Source organism: Oncorhynchus tshawytscha, linkage group LG03 (assembly GCF_018296145.1).
Source record: "Oncorhynchus tshawytscha isolate Ot180627B linkage group LG03, Otsh_v2.0, whole genome shotgun sequence".
NCBI classification, from domain to species: Eukaryota; Metazoa; Chordata; class Actinopteri; order Salmoniformes; family Salmonidae; genus Oncorhynchus; species Oncorhynchus tshawytscha.
Window position 1 is genome coordinate 9,156,509 of NC_056431.1, and position 23,925 is coordinate 9,180,433.

General features: G+C 42.7%; 2 protein-coding genes across 2 annotated transcripts in view; one reads left to right on the forward strand and one right to left on the reverse strand.

Annotated features, from left to right (window-relative positions):
- Nucleotides 1-7,168: 7,168 nt before the first annotated feature.
- LOC112226945 (sialic acid-binding Ig-like lectin 14) lies at nucleotides 7,169-23,715 on the reverse strand. Its single transcript, XM_024439211.2, has 8 exons — nucleotides 23,535-23,715; nucleotides 22,342-22,704; nucleotides 21,859-22,149; nucleotides 8,462-8,711; nucleotides 8,175-8,331; nucleotides 7,684-7,770; nucleotides 7,464-7,539; nucleotides 7,169-7,332 (listed from the first exon to the last, which is right to left on the reverse strand). Exons 1-4 carry the CDS (start codon nucleotides 23,587-23,589, stop codon nucleotides 8,635-8,637), a joined length of 786 nt encoding a protein of 261 aa, XP_024294979.1. The 5' UTR covers nucleotides 23,590-23,715; the 3' UTR covers nucleotides 7,169-7,332; nucleotides 7,464-7,539; nucleotides 7,684-7,770; nucleotides 8,175-8,331; nucleotides 8,462-8,634.
- LOC112226848 (sialoadhesin-like) overlaps nucleotides 9,051-23,925 on the forward strand; it is a 66,343-nt gene continuing 51,468 nt past the window's right edge. Inside the window, exon 1 of the mRNA XM_024391489.2 lies at nucleotides 9,051-9,323. The gene's annotated coding sequence lies outside the window, so the exon portion shown is untranslated. The remainder of the gene's footprint in view (nucleotides 9,324-23,925) is intronic.

Sequence of the window (23,925 nt, forward strand, 5' to 3'; positions counted from 1 at the left end):
AAAGGTGATGGTGTAAAGATGAGACGTTGAAATTGGGACATTATCATTGGCCATCCACTTTGAACTGTAAAGCTATCTGAAGAAGAAGGAAAAGGATGCCAGAAGAATCAGTGCCTGAGAGAGGGGGTTGGTCAACTGTGCTAATAAAATTGTTTTAGACTTTTGTGGTATCAGGTTGATTGTAGAGGTCTACACCATGTACAATTATAGTAATTTAGATTAAGAATGCATTGAGATACTGATCTGTATTATAATCATGATTAAAAAGTTAATAGTAGAATTATGGGATAATTATACTGAATGTTAATATTAATGTAAATTCTGCTAATATAATGTGTGTTAAATTGAGTTTTTTACTTTAAGTGATAAGACCAATTTGAATCACTGAGGAATGTCATTCTAAATTTTGGTTGGATAAATAGTTGGGTTGTTCTTGAAACTAGCAATCCCGGATCCGGGATCGTAATCATAGCCTCAAACGAATTAGCATAACGCAGTGGACATAAATACCCCTAGTAACTTTTCCTATTCATGAAAATCGCAAATGAAATGAAATAAATATATTCAAACACAAGCTTAATATATATATATAATTTCACGCCCTGACCTAAGAGATCCTTTTTATGTCTCTATTTTGGTTTGGTCAGGGCGTGAGTTGGGGTGTGCATTCTATGTTTTGTGTTTCTATGATTTTCTATTTCTATGTTTTGTCCAGGTATGGTTCTCAATCAGGGGCAGCTGTCTATTGTTGTCTCTGATTGGGAACCATACTTAGGTACTCTTTTTCCCACCTGTGTTTGTGGGAAGTTAACGTTGTTTGATGGCACATAGCCTGAAGCTTCACAATTGGTTTTGTATTGTTTATTGTTTTGTCTGTGTCATTTCAAATAAAAGAGAAAATGTACACTCACCACGCTGCACCTTGGTCCAGTTCCTTCAACAGCCATGACATATATTTATATTCTGGACTCTGGTCCAGAAGCTAATTTCCTGCAATTCTATCCATTTTGCTATGGGGTGTTGTACTTAAATATTGTGTGTATTTAAATACTGTATTCTCAGTATAGCTCATCTAATATTACTACTGTACATTGCATTTTAGTCAGACTGTTTATACCACAGCACATTTATACTCTGGATTATTGACATAGTTCACTCTAATATATGTACTGCTGTACAAATCATTCTTAGTATATCTTGTGTTATGTCGTCCTGTGTATATAAGTATAGATTGCAATTGGATTACTGGGACAGTGCTATTTGTGTTGTTAATTGGAATCTGACAATTCTTTATTTTTTATTGTACTTTTTGATGATTTGGGTACTGTTTGACATTTTGTGTTAGGAGCTAGGTATTATTAGGATTTCGCTGCACCCGCTATAACATCTGCTAAACTACAGTTGAAGTCGGAAGTTTGCATTCACCTTAGCCAAATACGTTTATAATTCCTGATTTTTAATCTAAGTAAAAAATTCCCTGTTTTAGGTAAGTTAGGATCACCACTTTATTTTAAGAATGTGAAATGTCAGAATAATTGTAGAGAGAATGGTTTATTTCAGCTTTTATTTCTTTCATCGCATTCCCAGTGGGTCAGAAGTTTACATACACTCAATTAGTATTTGGTAGCTGTAAGGTGTGCGTGTTGGTGGCAGGGAAGTCAGGTGCATGAATGAACTTGGTATAAACGGAGTCATTTAATAAGAACTCACAAACTCCAAAAACCAAAATAAAGAAAAAATCATAAAATGGGTACAAAACCCACCACGCACCAACACATACTAGCACTAACATACAATCAAACAATCTCCAACAAGGACATGAAGGGAAACAGAGGGTTAAATACACATGTAATTGATGGGATTGGAACCAGGTGTGAAGAAAGACAAGACAAAACCAATGAAAAATGGATCAGGGATGGCTAGAAGATCGGTGACGTCGACCGCCGAACACCGCCCGAACAAGGAGAGGGAATGACTTCGGCAGAAGTTGTGACAGTAGCATTGCCTTTAAATTGTTTATCTTGGGTCAAACATTTCAGGTAGCCTTCCACAAGCTTCCCACAATAAGTGGGTGAATTTTGGTCCATTCCTCTTGACAGAGATGGTGTAACTGAGTCAGGTTTGTAGGCATTCGTGCTCGCACATGCTTTTTCAGTTCTGCCCAAAAATTTTCTATGGGATTGAAGTCAGGGCTTTGTGATGGCCACTCCAATACCTTGACTTTGTTGTCCTTAAGCCATTTTGCCACAACTTTGTAAGTATGCTCGGTGTCATTGTCCATTTGGAAGACCCATTTACGACCAAGCTTTAACTCCTGACTTGTGTCTTGAGATGTTGCTTCAATATATCCACATCATTTTCCCTACCTCATGATTCTATCTATTTTGTGAAGTGCACCAGTCCCTCCTGCAGCAAAGCACCCCACAACATACTGCCACCCCCGTGCAGCATCTGGGACAGCATCTGTTTCCTCCAGCATCTTCACAAGGTCACAAGGTTGTTCTGGGGTTGATTTGCACTTTTTATACCAAAGTGCATTCATCTCTAGGAGAACGCGTCTCCTTCCTGAGCAGTATGACGGCTGCGTGGTCCCATGGTGTTTATACTTGCGTATTATTTTTTCTACAGATGAATGTGGTACCTTGAGGCATTTGGAAATTGCTCCCAATGATGAACCAGACTTCTATGGCTTCTAAAGCCATGACATCATTTTCTGGAATTTTCCAAGCTGTTTAAAGGTGCAGTCAACTCAGTGTATGTAAACTTCTGACCCACTGGAATTGTGATACAGTGAAATAATCTGTCTAAACAATTGTTGTAAAAAGGACTTGTGTCATGCACAAAGTAGATGTCCTAACCGACAAATGTCAAAACTATGGTTTGTTAACAAGAAATTTGTGGAGTGGTTGAAAAGTGAGTTTTAACTCCAATCCAAAGTGTATGTAAACTTCCGACTTCAACTGTATGTACATGACCAATAAACTTTGACCAGACTCACCGAAGCCCTCTACTGCACTGCCATCAGCAAAGAGGGACATGGGTGCTCCAGAGAATGGACAATCACAGTAGATTATACGGACCAAGCCTTTACAACCTCTATTACTCAGCTTCTCCTTTAGCCAGGTAGTCATTTAAGAGTCGCCTCCTAGTAATGGATACACTTGGAACATTAATGTTTCTCACTAGTTTTTCTTGTCATGACAAGTTAACAGGGGTATTTCCTGAACATAACAGTAATTGGGGGTAGGTCAAGAGTTATTGGAGCTCATTGCACTTCTGTAAGTGGTCCGTAAAAAATATGGTTTGTGGCTGTAAACGAATGGTATCGCATTCTCCCAACAGACCCTCCAGAAGTGTAGGCGAATTACTTGGGCTGAACCAAGAAAAGCAGACATTTGACTTGACAGTTTGTTGTGGATGCCCAACCCACTGCAAAGACAGATCAGTTGGACAAGTGCGTCTATAACGTTAGTCAACAATTTCACAATGTGTTCAACCTCTACAGTTTTAGTGGAGGGGGAGTTTGAGGATAAGAACACAATGTCCTGCTCTGCCAGGAATGAGTATGGGGAGGCCCTTCTCACCATATAATTAGGAATTGTGAAAAGAATACTAGAATAGTATTAAAATATAAATTATTAAAATAATTTAATACTATCTCTATGTTTCTCATCCTCTCAATGACGTAGGTAGGAGAACACACCAAGCCCACAATTCAATACACTGAATCAATTTCTATGCGTTTCAAATCATATGAAGGATTTGTTCCAAAATAAAATGTTTATTTATTCAGATTTGATCATGTATTCAGAGCTACAATCATAACCTAACACAAATTCTTCATAATCATAAACTTAATCATGCCTGTTACTGGTATGTTCTTATAGAAAGGGTAAAAAAGCTACAGTACACTAACTAAAGCTACAGTACACTACCTGTCAAAAGTTTTAGAACAACCTACTCATTCAATGGTTTTCTTTATTTTTACTATTTTCTACATTGCAGAATAATAGTGAAGACATCAAAACAATACAATAACATATACATATAATCATGTAGTAACCCAAAAAGTGTTAAACAAATCAAAATCTATTTTAAATTTGAGATACTTCAAATAGCCACCCTTTGCCTTGATGACAGCTTTACACACTCTTGGCATTCTCTCAACCAGTTTCACCTGGAATGCTTTTCCAACAGTCTTGAAGGAGTTCCCACATATGCTTAGCACATGTTGGCTGCTTTTTCTTCACTCTGTGGTCTGACTCATCCCAAACCATCTCAATTTAGTTGAGGTCGGGGGATTGTGGAGGCCAGGACATCTGTTGCAACATCCATCACTCGCCTTCTTAGTAAAATAGCCCTTACACAGCCTGGAGGTGTGTTGGGTCATTGTCCTGTTGAAAAACAAATTATAGTCCCACTAAGCCCAAACCTGATGGGATGGCGTAGCGCTGCAGAATGCTGTGGTAGCCATGCTGGTTAAGTGTGCCTAGAATTCTAAATAAATCAGACAGTGTCACCAGCAAAGCACCAGGTAGGAAATACACATGCGTAGATCATCCGTTCAACCACACTGCATCTCACAAAGATGTGGCGGTTGGAACCAAAAATCTCCAATTTGGACTCCAGACCAAAGGACAGATTTCCACTGGTCTAATGTCCATTGACATTAATGTCTAATGTCCATCATGTTCCTTGGCCCAAGCAAGTCTCTTCTTATTATTGCTGTCCTTTAGTAGTGGTTTCTTTGCAGCAATTCGACACTGAAGGCCTGATTCATGCAGTCGCCTCTGAACAGTTGATGTTGAGATGTGTCTGGTACTTGAACTCTGTGAAGCATTTATTTGGGCTGCAATTTCTGAGGCTGGTAACTCTACTGAACTTATCCTCTGCAAAAGAGATAACTCTGGGTCTTCTATTCCTTTGGCGGTCCTCATGAGAGCCAGTTTCATCATAGTGCTTGATGGTTTTTGCGACTGCACTTGAAGAAATGTTCAAAGTTCTTGAAATGTTCTGTATTGACTGACCTTCATGTCTTAAAGTATTGATGGACTGTCGTTTCTCTTTGCTTATTTGAGCTGTTGTTGCCATAATATGGACTTCGTCTTTTACCAAAATAGGGCTATCTTCTGTATATGTTCCAAAACATGCAGTGATATTGCAGAGAGCCACATGAACTCACAGAAATACTCATAATACATGTTGATAAAAATACAATTATTATACATGGAATTTTAGACACAGTTATCCTTAATGCAACCGCTGTGTCAGATTTCAAAAAAACTTTACGGAAAAAGCATAATCTGAGAACGGCACTCAGAGCCCAAACCAGCCAGAGAAATATCTGCCATGTTGGGTAGTCAACATTATTCATAAATAGCATTATAAATATTCACTTACCTTTGATGATCTTCATCAGAATGCACTCCCAGGAATCGCAGTTCCACAATAAATGCTTGTTTTGTTCGATAATGTCCATCATTTATGTGCATTTACGTCCAATAGCTTCTTTTGTTAGGGTGTTTGGTAAACAAATCCAAAAGGGCGATCTGGTCCATTCGGACGAAACGTTAAAAAAGTTGTATTACAGGTCTAAGAAACTTGTCAAACTAAGTATAGAATCAATCTTTAGGATGTTTTTATCATAAAAGTTCAATAATGTTCCAACCGAAGAATTCCATTGTCTGTAGAAAAGAAAAAAAATGAGAGCTGCCTCTCAAGTGAAAGCACTTGACTGAGAACGAGCCTGTAGGCAGACCCCTTAGTCAAACAGCTCCCATCCGGCCCCCCTTCACATGAGCAGCCTAAGACAATGTTCTAAAGGCGGTTGACATCTAGTGGAAGCCTTAGGAAGTGCAAAATAACCCATATACCACTGTGTATTCGATAGGGGTGAATTCAAATACTACAAACCTCAGACTTCCCACATCCTGTTTGGATTTTTTCTCAGGTTCTTGCCTGCCATATGAGTTCTGTTATACTGACAGACATCATTCAAACAGTTTAGAAACTTCAGAGTGTTTTCTATCCAAAATGAATAATAATATGCATATATTAGCATCTGGGACTGAGTAGGAGGCAGTTCACTCTGGGCATGCTATTCATCCAAAAGTGAAAATGCTGCCCCCTATCCCAAACAAGTTAAGAAGGAAAGAAATTAACACCTGTTAATTGAAATGCATTCCAGGTGACTACCACATGAAGACGGTTGAGAGAATGCCAACCTGTCATCAAGGCAAAGGATGGCTATTTGAAGAATCTCAAATTAAAAATATATTTAGATTTGTTTAACCCTTTTATGGTTTTACATGGTTCCATATGTGTTATTTCGTAGTTTTGATGTCTTCGCTATTATTCTACAATGTAGAAAATAGTAAAAATAAAGAAAAACCCTTGAATGAGTAAGTGTTCTAAAACTTTTGACCGGTAATGTATATTGACAAAATCAGTGTTTTGAAATAGCTCAAACCCTATGGAAATAAATAGATGCTGAAAATCTCAAAAAATAAAAGAGCAACCCCAAGTTTAGAAACAATGAAAGCTCACACACGTATTCTATCCTCAGATTTTAAATGTTTATTTTATTTGAACCTTTATTTAACTAGACAAGTCAGTTATGAACAAAATATTATTTACAATGACGGCCTAGGAACAGTGGGTTAACTGCCTTGTTCAGAGGAAGAACGACAGATTTTTACCTTGTCAGCTCGGGGATTCAATCTAGCAGCCTTTCGGTTACTGGCCGAAAGCTCTAACCACTAGGCTACCTGCCGCCTCAACACACAATTGCAATAGACAACTGGGGAAGAGTGAAACAAGCTATTGCTAAGTACTGGTTAGTATTTTGTGTATAATTGACATTTAGTAAAAACATTTCTAAATTATCCAAGCCATAGATAATAAACATAAGCCTTGTAAAAGATATAACACAAAGCCACAGCCCAAATAAGAATGTACCATTTTCTTTAGCCAATAGTACCATAAACCTACATCAAGCTAACAAATATAATATATTATATATATATGATAAACAGTTTGGTTTTAAAATATTAACATTTAACCCAATGTAGCAGAACATATTATATAATATATAATATATATATATATATATATATATATATATATATATATATATATATATATATATATTTATATATAATATGTTCTGCTACATTGGGTTAAAATGTTAATATTTTACTGGAACCTTTGAGAGACTGAACACCATGGCCTCTGGGCCAGCTGACTTCCACATGCTTCCTGTTGTGTTCACATGTTACCATAGACTGCTTCGTCTCCACCATCACACTCGTATGGGTCACCATCCTCTTCAGTCTACAGGAAACCAGATCAGAAATATCATCAACAACACCTCTATTGTTTTTTATATCCTTTGAATTTAGAGCAAACTTTTCTCAGATCCTTACAACACCTGTACATGTCTGCAGTAGGCCTACAGTACATACCTCCATGTTTCCATATACGTGATCGTTGGTGTAGTAGTTTGTGTGGATTTCCCTGCTGGTGTCTGTCTGCTCTTTCCTGTGGATAGAGTTAGGACAACTCTCAGATGTATTCCCGTCATTTGATAAGACACTACAAGAGTAAATGTAGGCTAATGGGCTTTAACAACTCAGCAGGATGTATACATTATGATCACAGATAGGACAGCCTGTAGAAAAATACCTTGATGTTGAGGGATCTGAGGAAGCACACTTAGCTGTATGCACTTCCTGCTTGCAGGTTACTGACGGGTCCATATGACTCCTCCCACTTATGAGAAAAATTTGCCAATTTATACAAACAGAACAAAACAGCTAAAAACAAACACAAATCTGTGTAGCTCCCTCCAAAAATAAATAAACTAGTAACTTACACGTTCCTGTTCAAAAGGCAAGCTGACATGGAAATTAGTATTAATACCACCACTAATGCAGCAATACCAATTGAAACGTACAGCATCGACATCTTATCTGTCCAAAAATAAATACATTTGTTTTATTTATGTACCAATGATATCCTTTATGATGTTAATAGTGTATGTAATACTTCATTTTTGATGCACTTCCAGTGAAACAGTGAAAGACAAGGTGATATTGCCCTGTGTGTTGCTGGCATGGCAGTGGACGGTCTCAGAGAAGCCTAGTGCCCTCTGTAGGGTCACCATGGTAACTGACCCATGCCTCTCCACTCTGTTACTGGACTGGTTGGGCAGGGGTCCATCTGGAAGAGACCACTCCACGGAGCCGGGGGGCTCCGAATCCACAATGCACAGACAGGTTACCATGGAGATGTCTGAAGTGCAGGCGGAGCCCACTTTGATCTCAGGGGGGTCTGGGATGAGAATGATAAACAGTTTGGTTTTAACTGAACATGTATGGCTACATCCTGAAGAGAATTGTCTTAACATTATATACACAGAAAGGACATGCTCCTTATTGACAGAATTGTGCCATCTACTTACACTCTACATTGAGTTTCAGTGGGCTGGAGTTGCCTTGTCCCTCTCTATTGATGGCAGTGCAGTAGAGGGCTTCAGTGAGTCTGGTCACATTCTCCAGTGTGATGGTAGGTCCAGTGGTGGGCAGAGGTCCTCTACTGTTGTGCCAGTGGTAGCTGTGGGCAGCAGGGTTACTGTCACTGGAGCATCTCAGCTCTACAGTCTCCTTCCTTCACACTGGACACTCCCTCAATCTTCACATCCACTGGGGCATCTATGATTAACATCATTAGTAAGAATGCTATTACTATGTAATAAACATCTTAAGACAAATTCAGTGGATCAACCACATGTTTTCAATCTATTTAGATTTCAAGAGGGAAGTTTGCCAAATCCAGGCTGTGGACAAAGTTAATGTTTCCTTTTCAAAGAAGTTTATTTCTAGTAGAAAAAAAGAAGGAATGGAAGCGCTGCTAAGGTACACAATAGTAGATTTTGGTATCTAGCTGTGTTCAAATACTCATACTAACCACACTAACTCTTATGTTCTGTTAATTACTGATGTCCCCTTTAAGGATGGAGCACCCTTGGTCATGCGCAGTATTGTTCTATGTTATTCTGGTACTAACTAGTTTGAGTAAATGTGAAGCTCCAGTTCAATTGCTTGTATTCAGAGTCTTTCTTTTTACATAAATAAGTACGAAGTGTTAAGACACTACAATGGCGACGAGGATGATTACCTGCAGTGTGCATCACGAATACAGATGGAGTTCGTAGGAAGAGAGGAAGATTTTGACCCTGTATAGCACAACAGCTAGCAAGCAGTGAAGACGAGGGGAGAGCTGACGAGAACGAGGCGGCAGATCAAAGACCCGTGGAGCCGGAGGTAAAGAAAATGGCTAGCATCGGGAAAATAGATGTGTTCGATGACACGCAAGAAAACTGGGCAACTTACATTGAACGACTGGAACAGTACTTCATTGCAAACGACATTGCTGATAACAAAAGAGTACCAGCGTTGTTGAGTTTAATTGGCCCAAAAACATACAGTTTGCTATCAAATCAAATCAAATCAAATCAAATTTTATTTGTCACATACACATGGTTAGCAGATGTTAATGCGAGTGTAGCGAAATGCTTGTGCTTCTAGTTCCGACAATGCAGTAATAACGAGCAAGTAATCTAACTAACAATTCCAAAAAAACTACTGTCTTATACACAGTGTAAGGGGATAAAGAATATGTACATAAGGATATATGAATGAGTGATGGTACAGAGCAGCATAGGCAAGATACAGTGAATGATATCGAGTACAGTATATACATATGAGATAAGTATGTAAACCAAGTGGCATAGTTAAAGTGGCTAGTGATACATGTATTACATAAGGATGCAGTCGATGATATAGAGTACAGTATCAACGTATGCATATGAGATGAACAATGTAGGGTAAGTAACATTATGTAAGGTAGCATTGTTTAAAGTGGCTAGTGATATATTTACATAATTTCCCATCAATTCCCATGATTAAAGTGGCTGGAGTAGAGTCAGTGTCATTGACAGTGTGTTGGCAGTAGCCACTCAATGTTAGTGGTGGCTGTTTAACAGTCTGATGGCCTTGAGATAGAAGCTGTTTTTCAGTCTCTCGGTCCCAGCTTTGATGCACCTGTACTGACCTCGCCTTCTGGGTGACAGCGGGGTGAACAGGCAGTGGCTCGGGTGGTTGATGTCCTTGATGATCTTTATGGCCTTCTTGTAGCATCGGGTGGTGTAGGTGTCCTGGAGGGCAGGTAGTTTGCCCCCGGTGATGCGTTGTGCAGACCTCACTACCCTCTGGAGAGCCTTACGGTTGAGGGCGGTGCAGTTGCCATACCAGGCGGTGATACAGCCCGCCAGGATGCTCTCGATTGTGCATCTGTAGAAGTTTGTGAGTGCTTTTGGTGACAAGCCGAATTTCTTCAGCCTCCTGAGGTTGAAGAGGCGCTGCTGCGCCTTCCTCACGATGCTGTCTGTGTGAGTGGACCAATTCAGTTTGTCTGTGATGTGTATGCCGAGGAACTTAAAACTTGCTACCCTCTCCACTACTGTTCCATCGATGTGGATGGGGGTGTTCCCTCTGCTGTTTCCTGAAGTCCACAATCATCTCCTTAGTTTTGTTGACGTTGAGTGTGAGGTTATTTTCCTGACACCACACTCCGAGGGCCCTCACCTCCTCCCTGTAGGCCGTCTCGTCGTTGTTGGTAATCAAGCCTACCACTGTTGTGTCGTCCGCAAACTTGATGATTGAGTTGGAGGCGTGCATGGCCACGCAGTCGTGGGTGAACAGGGAGTGCAGGAGAGGGCTCAGAACGCACCCTTGTGGGGCCCCAGTGTTGAGGATCAGCGGGGAGGAGATGTTGTTGCCTACCCTCACCACCTGGGGCGGCCCGTCAGGAAGTCCAGTACCCAGTTGCACAGGGCGGGGTCGAGACCCAGGGTCTCGAGCTTGATGACGAGCTTGGAGGGTACTATGGTGTTGAATGCCGAGCTGTAGTCGATGAACAGCATTCTCACATAGGTATTCCTCTTGTCCAGATGGGTTAGGGCAGTGTGCAGTGTGGTTGAGATTGCATCGTCTGTGGACCTATTTGGGCGGTAAGCAAATTGGAGTGGGTCAAGGGTGTCAGGTAGGGTGGAGGTGATATGGTCCTTGACTAGTCTCTCAAAGCACTTCATGATGATGGATGTGAGTGCTACGGGGCGGTAGTCGTTTAGCTCAGTTACCTTAGCTTTCTTGGGAACAGGAACAATGGTGGCCCTCTTGAAGCATGTGGGAACAGCAGACTGGTATAGGGATTGATTGAATATGTCCGTAAACACACCGGCCAGCTGGTCTGCGCATGCTCTGAGGGCGCGGCTGGGGATGCCGTCTGGGCCTGCAGCCTTGCGAGGGTTAACACGTTTAAATGTCTTACTCACTTCGGCTGCAGTGAATGAGAGACCGCATGTTTCCGTTGCAGGCCGTGTCAGTGGCACTGTATTGTCCTCAAAGCGGGCAAAAAGTTATTTAGTCTGCCTGGGAGCAAGACATCCTGGTCCGTGACTGGGCTGGGTTTCTTCCTGTAGTCCGTGATTGACTGTAGACCCTGCCACATGCCTCTTGTGTCTGAGCCGTTGAATTGAGATTCTACTTTGTCTCTGTACTGGCGCTTAGCTTGTTTGATAGCCTTGCGGAGGGAATAGCTGCACTGTTTGTATTCAGTCATGTTACCAGACACCTTGCCCTGATTAAAAGCAGTGGTTCGTGCCTTCAGTTTCACACGAATGCTGCCATCAATCCACGGTTTCTGGTTAGGGAATGTTTTAATCGTTGCTATGGGAACGACATCTTCAACGCACGTTCTAATGAACTCGCACACCGTATCAGCGTATTCGTCAATGTTGTTGTCTGACGCAATACGAAACATCTCCCAGTCCACGTGATGGAAGCAGTCTTGGAGTGTGGAGTCAGCTTGGTCGGACCAGCGTTGGACAGACCTCAGCGTGGGAGCTTCTTGTTTTAGTTTCTGTCTGTAGGCAGGGATCAACAAAATGGAGTCGTGGTCAGCTTTTCCGAAAGGGGGCGGGGCAGGGCCTTATATGCGTCGCGGAAGTTAGAGTAACAATGATCCAGGGTCTTTCCACCCCTGGTTGCGCAATCGATATGCTGATAAAATTTAGGGAGTCTTGTTTTCAGATTAGCCTTGTTAAAATCCCCAGCTACAATGAATGCAGCCTCCGGATAAATCGTTTCCAGTTTGCAGAGAGTTAAATAAAGTTCGTTCAGAGCCATCGATGTGTCTGCTTGGGGGATATATACGGCTGTGATTATAATCGAAGAGAATTCTCTTGGTAGATAATGCGGTCTACATTTGATTGTGAGGAATTCTAAATCAGGTGAACAGAAGGATTTGAGTTCCTGTATGTTTCTTTCATCACACCATGTCACGTTGGCCATAAGGCATATGCCCCCGCCCGTCTTCTTACCAGAAAGATGTTTGTTTCTGTCGGCGCGATGCGTGGAGAAACCCGCTGGCTGCACCGCTTCGGATTGCGTCTCTCCAGTTAGCCATGTTTCCGTGAAGCAGAGAACGTTACAGTCTCTGATGTCCCTCTGGAATGCTACCCTTGCTCGGATTTCATCAACCTTGTTGTCAAGAGACTGGACATTGGCAAGAAGAATGCTAGGGAGTGGTGCACGATGTGCCCGTCTCCGGAGTCTGACCAGAAGACCGCTTCGTTTCCCTCTTTTTCTGAGTCGTTTTTTTTTTGGGTCGCTGCATGTGATCCACTCCGTTACACTGGTTGTAAGGCAGAACACAGGATCCGCATCGCGAAAAACATATTCTTGGTCGTACTGATGGTGAGTTGACGCTGATCTTATATTCAGTAGTTCTTCTCGGCTGTATGTAATGAAACCTAAGATGACCTGGGGTACTAGTGTAAGAAATAACACGTAAAAAAACAAAAAACTGCATAGTTTCCTAGGAACGCGAAGCGAGGCGGCCATCTCTGTCGGCGCCGGAAGTCAAGAGATCTGACTGCCCCTCTGAAGCCCTCAAATAAAACATTCACAGAGATTGTGGAGATATTGCAAAATCACCTATCACCTAAACCACGCCTCATCGCGGAACGTTTTCGTTTCCACAAGAGAGATCAGAATGAGGGGGAGGGTGTTAGTACATATGTTGCAGTGTTGAAGAAACTGTCTGAACAATGCCAGTTGGGAGAGAACCTAAATGACACATTAAGGGATAGATTTGTTTGTGGACTGAAACATGAACACATTCAAAAACGTTTGCTCACAGAATCAGAGCTCACGTTTGCAAAGGCTGTTGAAATTGCTGTGGCTATGGAAATCGCGACTAAAGATGCATTTGAGTTGCAAAGTAAACGAAGTACTGACCTGTCACAAATTTCTGCACAAGTTTTCACGCAGTCGACAGCGCCCCCGTGTGGCCGAAAAATGCAACAGGTGTGACAGAGATGGTCACAGAGCAGAGGACTGCCGTTTCAAAGACGAAATTTGTCACAAATGCAGTAGAAGGGGGCACATTCAAAGAGCATGCAAAGCAAAATTCAGTCACAACAGGAAAACTGAGAAAATTAAAGGGTCTGTGAATGCACTAGCAGAGAACAGTGGCAGTGATTCAGATGAACGATAAATTGGTACAATGGAGTTAAACACAGTGACTTCTCCCAGCAGTAGCATAATATGGGTGACACCAGATATTGAAGGCAAACCCCTCAAAATGGAGCTGAACACAGGATCTGCAGTGTCTATAATTTCCACTACTGTCTACATTGAGCACTTTAAGGCTATCAAGCTGAAGAACACAAATGTGTTGCTGAAGACATACTCAGGAGAGAGATTGAGCCCAATGGGGGCGTTGCAGGTCAGAGTGCATTATGGGGGGCAAACACAGCAGTTACAGCTGTATGTGGTGCCTGGAACTGGCCCCCCATTATTTGGCAGGGAATGGCTTTCAAAAATAAAGCTGAACTGGTGTGACTTGAAAATGCTCCACACGTTCCAGTCCAAAGAGAATGGTACAGACCAAACACTGGAACACTTGCGGAAGAAATACAACACAGTGTTCAGTGATCAGATGGGAACAGTAAAAGGCTTCACAGCAAAACTTGTACTAAGAGATGACGCAACCCCAAAATTCTGAAAAGCCAGATCTGTTCCATACTCCCTGAGACCAAAGGTGGAAGCGGAAATCGATCGCTTGCAGGATACAGGGATCCTGACGAAAGTGGACAGAAGCGAATGGGCCACACCCATAGTTCCTATTGTGAAGAAAGACGGGTCTGTTAGAATGTGTGGGGACTTCAAGGTAACAGTGAATCCAATGTTGCATGTGGACCAATACCCCCTACCACGTCTGGATGACATCTTTGCTGCACTAGCTGGTGGGAAACACTTCAGTAAAATCGATCTGAAACAGGCTTACCTGCAGCTACCGGTTGAAGAGAGTTCCAAACAGTACCTGACAATAAACACACACAAAGGTCTATACAGGTATAACCGCCTGGTTTTTAGCATTTTATCAGTCCCAGCCATTTGGCAACGAACTATTGACCAGATTTTGCAAGGAATCCCAGGAACCCAGTGTATCCTGGATGACATGATCATAACAGGACGCACCGACAAAGAGTATGGTCTGTATGGTCTACATGCAAACTTAAAGAAGTGTGAGTTCTTCAAAGACAAGATTGTCTTCTGTGGACATGAGATTGACTGCAATGGATTGCACAAAACACAGGACAAAATTGAGGCAGTGGTACAGGCACCACGACCACAAAATATCACAGAAGTGAGATCTTTCACGGGACTGATCAATTACTACAGAAGATTCCTCCCAAACCTTTCAGCAGTACTCCAGCCTCTAAATCAGCTCCTGGAAAAGAATAGGACATGGCGGTGGACAGAGCAGTGTGAAAATGCATTTCTGGAGGCAAAACGGCTCATAACATCTGAACAGGTCCTGATGCATTACGACCCTGAAATGCCAGTGAAGTTGGCTTGTGATGCGTCCCCTTATGGATTAGGGGCCGTCCTTTCACACACACTGAAAGATGGGTCAGAGAGGCCAGTTGCATTTGCGTCACGAACATTGAATGATGCAGAGAAAAACGACTCACAAATCGACAAAGAAGCACTGGCACTAGTGTTCCACCCACACCTATATGGCAGTGTTTCACACTGGTTACAGATCACCAGCCGTTGCTTTCCATTTTCAGTCCAATGACAGCAGCCAGGTTACAGCGATACGCCCTGTTCCTTGCCAGTCATATGTATGACATTGAGTTTAAGCCGTCATCCCTCCACACAAATGCAGATGGATTATCCAGACTGCCGTGTACAAGAGAAAGACAAAGGAGGGTGGATGCAGTGGACATGTTCCATACCGCTCAGCTTGAGGCCCTACCAGTCACAAGCACAGTTATCAAACAGGAGACAAGGAAAGATGTGACCTTGTCAAAAGTGTACACCTACACCATGTCAGGATGGCCAGCTACTGGTAGAAAGGAGCTGACTCCGTATTTCCAGCGGAGAAACGAAATTACAACGTACCAAGGATGTTTGATGTGGGGAATGAGAGTCATGATACCCCAGAAATGCCAACATCTAGTCTTGCAGCAACTACATGAAGGTCATGTTGGAATTGTCAAAATGAAGCTGCTCGCAAGGAGCCACTTCTGGTGGCCAGGTCTGGACCAACAAATAGAAAATATGGCAAAGAACTGTAGTGGATATATGGAAACCCTTCACATGCCTGCTCCTGTCCCAGTCCACCCATGGGAATGGCCCGCAGAGCCATGGCAGAGAATTCATGTGGACTACGCTGGTCCCTTTGAAAAGCACATGTTTCTGGTTATAGTGGATGCCCATTCCAAATGGCCAGAGGTGTTTTGCACTGACTCCTCCACCTCAGCTCAGATGATAGAGTGTCTCAGAACAACGTTTGCACGCTTCGGTTTGCCACTGCAGCTGGTAAGTGACAACGCGCAAGCTTTTGTAAGTGATGAGTTTACAAGATTCATGTCAGTAAATGGAATCAAACACTCAACCTCAGCTCCGTACCACCCTGCCACCAATGGGCTGGCAGAACGCTTTGTGCAAACCCTAAAGCAAGGACTGCGTGCAGCAAAACGAGACGAAGGGACTTTGCAAACAAAACTGGCCAAGTTCCTGGCCTCCTACCGAAACACCCCACATGCCACGACAAATGAAAGCCCAGCCGCACTGATGTTCGGGAGGCCTCTCCGCACACAGCTGGACATCATGAAGCCAAACAGGCGTAATGAAGTGCTGAACAAACAAGCCAAGATGCTCTCCGGTGGCCGGGAGCGCCATCTCCAAACAGGACAGGAAGTGATGGTGCGAGACTACAGAAGAGGAGGGAAATGGACAAGAGGGACCGTACATACACAAACGGGACCCAGAACTTACCAGGTTCAAGTGAGCCCAGACATAATGTGGCGGCGTCACATTAACCAAATGCATTCCACGGAAAACAGCACAACAATCGACAGAGAACAGGCACAGAGAGATCCTGGGAGTGACACACAGGGAACTGTAGAGGACGGTGGGGCAGTAGAGAGAACAGGCACAGAGATCCTGAGAGAGACACACAGGGAACTGTAGAGGACGGTGGGGCAGTAGAGAGAACAGGCACAGAGAGATCCTGGGAGTGACACACAGGGAACTATAGAGGACGGTGGGGCAGTAGAGAGAACAGGCACAGAGAGATCCTGAGAGGACGGTGGGGCAGTAGAGAGAACAGGCACAGAGAGATCCTGACACACAGGGAACTGTAGAGGACGGTGGGGCAGTAGAGAGAACAGGCACAGAGAGATCCTGGGAGTGACACACAGGGAACTATAGAGGACGGTGGGGCAGTAGAGAGAACAGGCACAGAGAGATCCTGGGAGTGACACACAGGGAACTGTAGAGGACGGTGGGGCAGTAGAGAGAACAGGCACAGGGGGAGATCCTGAGAGTGACACACAGGGAACTGTAGAGGACGGTGGGGCAGTAGAGAGAACAGGCACAGAGAGAGAACCTGAGAGTGACACACAGGGAACTGTAGAGGACGGTGGGGCAGTAGAGAGAACAGGCACAGAGAGATCCTGGGAGTGACACACAGGGAACTATAGAGGACGGTGGGGCAGTAGAGAGAACAGGCACAGAGAGATCCTGAGAGTGACACACAGGGAACTGTAGAGGACGGTGGGGCAGTAGAGAGAACAGGCACAGAGAGATCCTGAGAGTGACACACAGGGAACTGTAGAGGACGGTGGGGCAGTAGAGAGAACAGGCACAGAGAGATCCTGAGAGTGACACACAGGGAACTGTAGAGGACGGTGGGGCAGTAGAGACCCCAGGCTGAAAGAAGGGAACGTGTTGATGAAGGTGCTGCTATAGCAGACGCTATAATGGAACAAGCACACACTGAGGATGTTCAGGAGCCTCAAGACAATCTGAGGCGCTACCCAGAACGAATGCACCGTCCACCAGACAGACTAGAGTTATAAACAAACAAACAAAAACGAACTGTTCAAGTTCAAATTAAAAGATGCAAAATAACTACAACAAGTTCTGGGAAATGTTTCAGTTGTGGTTTGGTAAAAGTGACTCTGATTGTATAAGAGAAGGAATGTTATGTTCTGTTAATTACTGATGTCCCCTTTAAGGATGGAGCACCCTTGGTCATGTGCAGTATTGTTCTATGTTATTCTGGTACTAACTAGTTTGAGTAAATGTGAAGCTCCAGTTCAATTGCTTGTATTCAGAGTCTTTTTTATTACATAAATAAGTACTAAGTGTTAAGACACTACACTAACCATACTATTTGTGATGTAAATTGAGCATGTAGTATGCTTATTGGTCATAGTTTCGATTTAGTTAGTATTTCAAAAGTTCCCGGATGTCATAATGCATTTGCCAAAATATGAAGTATACACCCAGTGGACACTATTTTCATACTTTTAGGGCCCATAAAACAATTCTTCAGAAAATGGGCGTGGCTTCACAAAATGGCAGAAAATATGCAGCCGAAGTCCAACGAGAACGGATACAAATTCATTGCTTTAACTGATTATGACAAATGTTAAGAAAATGTTGAGCAATGTAATAAAGTAATGACTTTTCAAATGAGTTACACGTTATGTTGGCTGACAATGTGTTGGCTATGCTATTCTTACGAAACCACATAGCATATCATTACAGCAGTAAGTACTACCGGTATGTTAGCTAGCTACCTCGTGAGTTTGCTACTAATCATGGAACTTGCCAGTATATTAACTACATTCTATCTAACTAACTATCCAACGTTTATAGACTTGATTATTTGTGTCATTCTTAGCTAAGTGATATAGTTGTTGTGCGTTCTCAATGGACACAAATTCGCTCTGGCTATCTTCTCCGATTTCAGAGCACTGAGTGTGCCAGAGTGCAGAATAACTGATGAATTTACTAACGCTTAACACCTGTTTAATATGGCCGGTGTCAGTAAATGTCGGAAAAAAAGCATAATACATTTTTTGCCAGCAACACAGTTACAGTCACCAACGCTCTGGATAACATGAAAACAGCCTAACCAGCTCTGCTATGGCGACTAAAATGGTCATAGTGAGATGTTCTCTCATTTGTGTATGGAAGTAGTTACCCAGTTAGCTTGTATGCCTGACTGCCATTGTTATGGTCAGAACGCTCTGCTCAACCCTACTCCTGGGCCAACTTGCGCTCAGTACACACTGAGATGTGAAACGCTCAGAATTTAGGAATGGACAATCTGACAACGCTCTGAATTTAACAACGCCGGGAGCGCACTCTGGCACTCCAGATTGAATTTACGAACACAAAAATGTCTAGCTAGTGATTTGTTATGCTAACAAGCTAGCAAGAGGTGTTATCTCGAAATGACACAACGACAAGGTTCCAGTTTAACAAAGTGTACTGTACTGTATGAACACAACAAGGTAGCAATTCCACTCAAGGCTAGGTTCATCAACAACTAAACTTCCCACGCAGGCGCACTCTTGACAGAGTGATAGCACCGTAATAACAGAAACATAGGGATACTTAAAACATGAACTTAACAATCTCCCTCTTTTCTTTAAAGACAAATAAAACATCAACAACATAATTAAATGTCCAAGTATTATTCAAGTTCCCCATTACAAATGGGGTTGTGTGACAGTATTTATTTGTATTACTCAAGCTGCCACTTTCCATTACTGAGAGCCTGTAGGAGCACAAGACCGGATGCTCCTTTTTTAGTCAGACAGTCAGCAAGCTGGTCCTTTGTGGCCGACCACAGAATCCGCTGGATTCTCTGTGCTTGAATAAATTCCTTGATGCTGCTAATCTCAAGACGAAGTCTTTTCTCTGTGACAGACTTGGTTGACATCAACTAATGAGTAGCTGTCAGTGATACAAAGGCCAGTAGAATGTGCCGTTTTGTCTCACCAGTGGTTAGCTCTGAGAACAGAGTTGCAAGAAAGATCACATTGTCAATTCCATCCACAAGAGCAAGTGTTTCTCCAGCAAGTGTGCTTCGGACAACCCTTCTGATCCTTTTTGACTGCCAACAGATAGGAGAGAATCTTCCTCCTTCACCCATTAGCACAATTAGATGTTCACCTTGTGTGCCTCCATCTGTAAGGTTCCCTAGCGGAGCATCACTGAAGACAACTAGTTTCAAAGTGTCATCTTTTCCAACATGCTGAAACTTTAAAGTCACTTGTTGTGATTTCAGTTCACGAACAACTTTGTTTGCCTCATGAATGGTTTGTACAGTGGCGTGTTTTGTGTTAGATGCCAAGTTTCAACCATCAAACATTACATCAGGTCTACTCTGTCTAGCAACCCATAGAATTTGACCTATCTTTGACCTCAATTGATCAGCTTCAGTTCCACAGAGAGGAGAATTCCTTTGTACGGCTCTTGAAGAATCCATGTGGATGGGTTGAAGATTCTTGATATAGCTCTCCTGTTGCATCAGTATTGATCCACCAACTGTAATGAACTCTATGCCAACATAACAAAAATGATCATGCTCCTCACGGCCGACCTGGAAAACAGCTTTGAGGTGTGGAATCACAGTTGTAGCAAAGGTCTGTGAGCCACCCCATATAAAGTCATCAACATGACAGGCAAGTACTCCAGACACATTGCAGTCTTGATCAAGCCAATAGAAGACTGCAGGATCCACTTGTGACATTTTTCCACCTGCAAAGGGGGACACCTGCATTGTTGCCTTGACTTTGTTGTACCAGTAGAGTGATGCATCTGCCAGTCCATACACACACTTTTTTAGTTTCCACAGTGTTCCTTCGCTTTTAGCTTCAGGCGGAGGTCGGATGTGAATGTCCCTTGACAGATCTGTTCCCTGCAAAACGCAGATTTGATGTCTATGGAATTAAGTTTCAATTGTTTTCTGGCAGATCACAGTCATCAGCAATCTGAGTGACTGTGAGGCGCATGTCGGTGAGTCTTTTGGGAGTCAACTCGTTTGTAGTACACTTTGTTTCCAGTTTCATACTTCTCATCGGTGGGCCGTAGCTCTTCACGCAGAGCCCTGTGAATTCTCTCTGAGCACTCTGCTTCAGTGAACGCTTTTCTCGCTGCATGTAGGGCTGAAAGGTGCTTTGTGTTCATCAGAATCTCATTTTTACATGGACTCTGTGTGTAAGTTCAAGAGTCACTGGTTGTTTAAACATCACTGCCTTGTCATTTTTTATGTCTAGTACAGCCCCTGCCTTCTTGAGGGAAGCTTTTCTTAATAGTAAGGGGATATCTGTAGGGAATGGCGCCCTCTTCTGGTTGTCTTGAGAACGTGACTTGTTGGTGCCTTTTCTCTGCTGCTCAGTGTAATATGCTGCGCCACTCACTTTCATTCCATCTGCTATTGGTGTGACAGACGTCTTTTCACCAACATTTTTTAGTGCCGACTTCATTGATGCAAAAGTCAGCACAGTACAAGCAGTCAAAGCCAACTGTTTCTCCCTACCATCTAGACAGGCAGTATCTAGCAACTTGAAAGCTAACACTGCATCCGGGAGTACCATGTCGTACTTGTGCATCCAATTTTACCTCTGTTCGAAATCAATGATGTAGTCCGTCATTGCAACTGAAATATCTCTCGTAACACTGTCAAAGTTTGAATATGCTTCGTAGGCACGGTCTTTCACTTCTTTAAGAAATACAGAATCCAGTGCTCTGATCAAAGTTCCCATACATCAACGTTGTTCAAATCCTCAATGCATATTTCCAGTGCTGTATCTCTCACTCTTCCCTCGAGTGATAATACCACCGCAAGTTCTTGCTTTTTCTCATCCAGATTAGTAACCCGTGTCCAGAAGTTCATTTTTCTAACTTTTGTACGACCTCTTCTCGTCGAAGTGAGGTAGCACATTGTTGTTATTTACCATCCTCTGCTACCAATGTTAAATCGAAATGACACAACAACAAGGTTCCAGTTGAACAAAGTTTACTATACCGTATGAACACACCACAAGGTAGCCATTCCACTCTGGGCTAGGTCCATCAACAACTAAACTTCCCGCGCAGGCGCACTCTTGACAGAGGGATAGCCCCTTAATAACAGAAATATAGGGATACTTACAACATGAACTTAACAGAGGTTGCATAGCAACATAATACATTTCTGATAGACAGGCGAAACGCTAGTATGCTCAACTGAAAGGATACTGTTTGTTTACATTATATTAAAATTAACTAATAGTATATAGTATGTAGGATATACTCATTAAGTATGTAGTATACAGTATGTTAGTATGGGTATTTCGAACACAGCCTCTGTTTTCACAGAAGTGAAAGTGTAAATCTATGAAACAGTGTTGTTAACACACAGGTGTGGTGCACTTACATTTGACATTGAGAGTTTTCAAACTTTTCACTGTCTTCCTTCCCCTGTATGCTGCTGTGCAGACCAGAGACTGGTTGTGATCAGTGCTGCTGGGGCTAAAGGTCAGGGATGACGTCACTTCCCACTGGGCATTGGTCAGCTGCTGTGATTGGACACTGTGTGTTCCGGAGTGGCTCCAGGTTAGGAGAGGGGAATCAGATGGGCAGGAGCGAGACATAGAGCAGGAGGCAGAAACCACTTCCCCCACCTTCACCTCCTCCCTCACTGACAGAGAGGGGGGGTCTGGAGAGCCTGATATCAGCAAAGAGAAGATAACAGTTATTGCAGTTCTTTTGAGGCATGCATCCACCAGTTATTGGGTCTGTCCTTTCAGCACTATAATTTAAATCAACAAGAAGCTATAGCTATCATTAGGGTAAATAATGGGATACAATAATACAACATTTGAATTTCTCCTTGTCAATTGTTCCCCTGGGGACTTACTGCTCACTGTAATGGAGACTGTGTCCTCTTTGTATGAATACTTGTTATGGTCTTCCATTTCAATCCTGAAAGTAAAGGATCCTTTGTCACTGTCATGGAGGGGGTTGATTCTGAGAGAGCAGTTCTTCTGCCGGAGGTCTCCCACCAGCTCTGTACGACCCCTGTAGGCTTTGATGATGTTGGAGCTGTCTGGGTGGTATATAGTATCATGGGTGCCTTTGAACCAGATGCCAGTGAATTTGGAGGGCTTCTTCTCTGGTTCTGGGTAGTTGAATGAGCAGGGAATCACGATGCATGAGCCCCGTAGGCTGGAGACGGACTTGGGCACGTCAGCAGTCCATGACGAGGCATCAACTCCCATCACTGAAATAGCAGTAGGAAACAATTTAGTAAGAGCAGTTAGACATTCAACTGACCACACTGGTAAGTTTGAACAAATTCTATCAAATTCAAATGATTTACTACAGACAGTACATATTTGTTTTGACAAGGCAGCAGCTGCTCTTCCAGGGGTCCAGCAAAATAAAGGCAGTTTATACATAATATGTTGTGAAATCTTTTTTTTAAGTGGGTGTGCTAAGGCCCCTACTCTACTACCACATATCTACAACACAAAATCCATGTGTATAGTGCGTATGTTATCGTGTGTTTGTGTGCATGTGTCTGTGCCTATGTTTTGTATTGGTTCACAGACCCCGCTGTGTATTTGTAATTTTAATTAAATCTAATTTTACTGCTTGCAATGAGTTACTTGATGTGGAATAAAGTTCCATATAGTCATAGCTCTAGATAGTACTGTACGCTTCCCATAGTCTGTTCTGTACTTGGGGACTGTGAAGAGACCTCTACTGACATGTCTTGTGAGGTATGCATGGGTGTACAAGCTGTGTGCCAGTAGTTCAAACAGACAGCTCGGTGCATTCAACATGTCAATAACTCTCAAAAATACAAGTAGTGATGAAGTCAATCTCTCCTCCACTTTGAGCCAGGCGAGATTGACATGCATATTATTAATGTTAGCACTCTGTGTACATCCAAGGGCCAGCTGTGCTAAACTGTTCTGAGCCAATTGCAATTTTCCTAAGTCCCTCTTTGTGGCACCTGACGGCACGATTGAACAGTAGTCCAGGTGCGACAAAACTATGGCCTGTATGACATGCCTTGTTGATAGTGCTGTTAAGTGACTGTCTTACCTCCAAGCCAAAAGAAGTGAGTAAGAAAATGCCATGGTAATTTTTCAATCCCCATCCCTTCCTCTTAGTGCTGGACCTGCAGGAAAAGGGAAATAATTACTCTCCATTGAATTTCTAACATGACAATCAAGACATTCAATGTCTAAAATCCAATTACTTGCTTGCTTTTATCTTTCTTGCTATAGTCTCATATCCACCCTCCTACAGAGACAAAGTGCATGATATATAAAGGAAATATTACCATCCTGCTTACACTACCCGTTTCTTAATTTTTCTTTATTTTTGGACTTCCCGTATTTTGTCTCTGACTGATTTTAGCTCTACTCTTGAGGGTTAAGCCCCTAAAGTGTAATATCTTTGACAATATTTTTTTTTACATTGCCAAACTGAA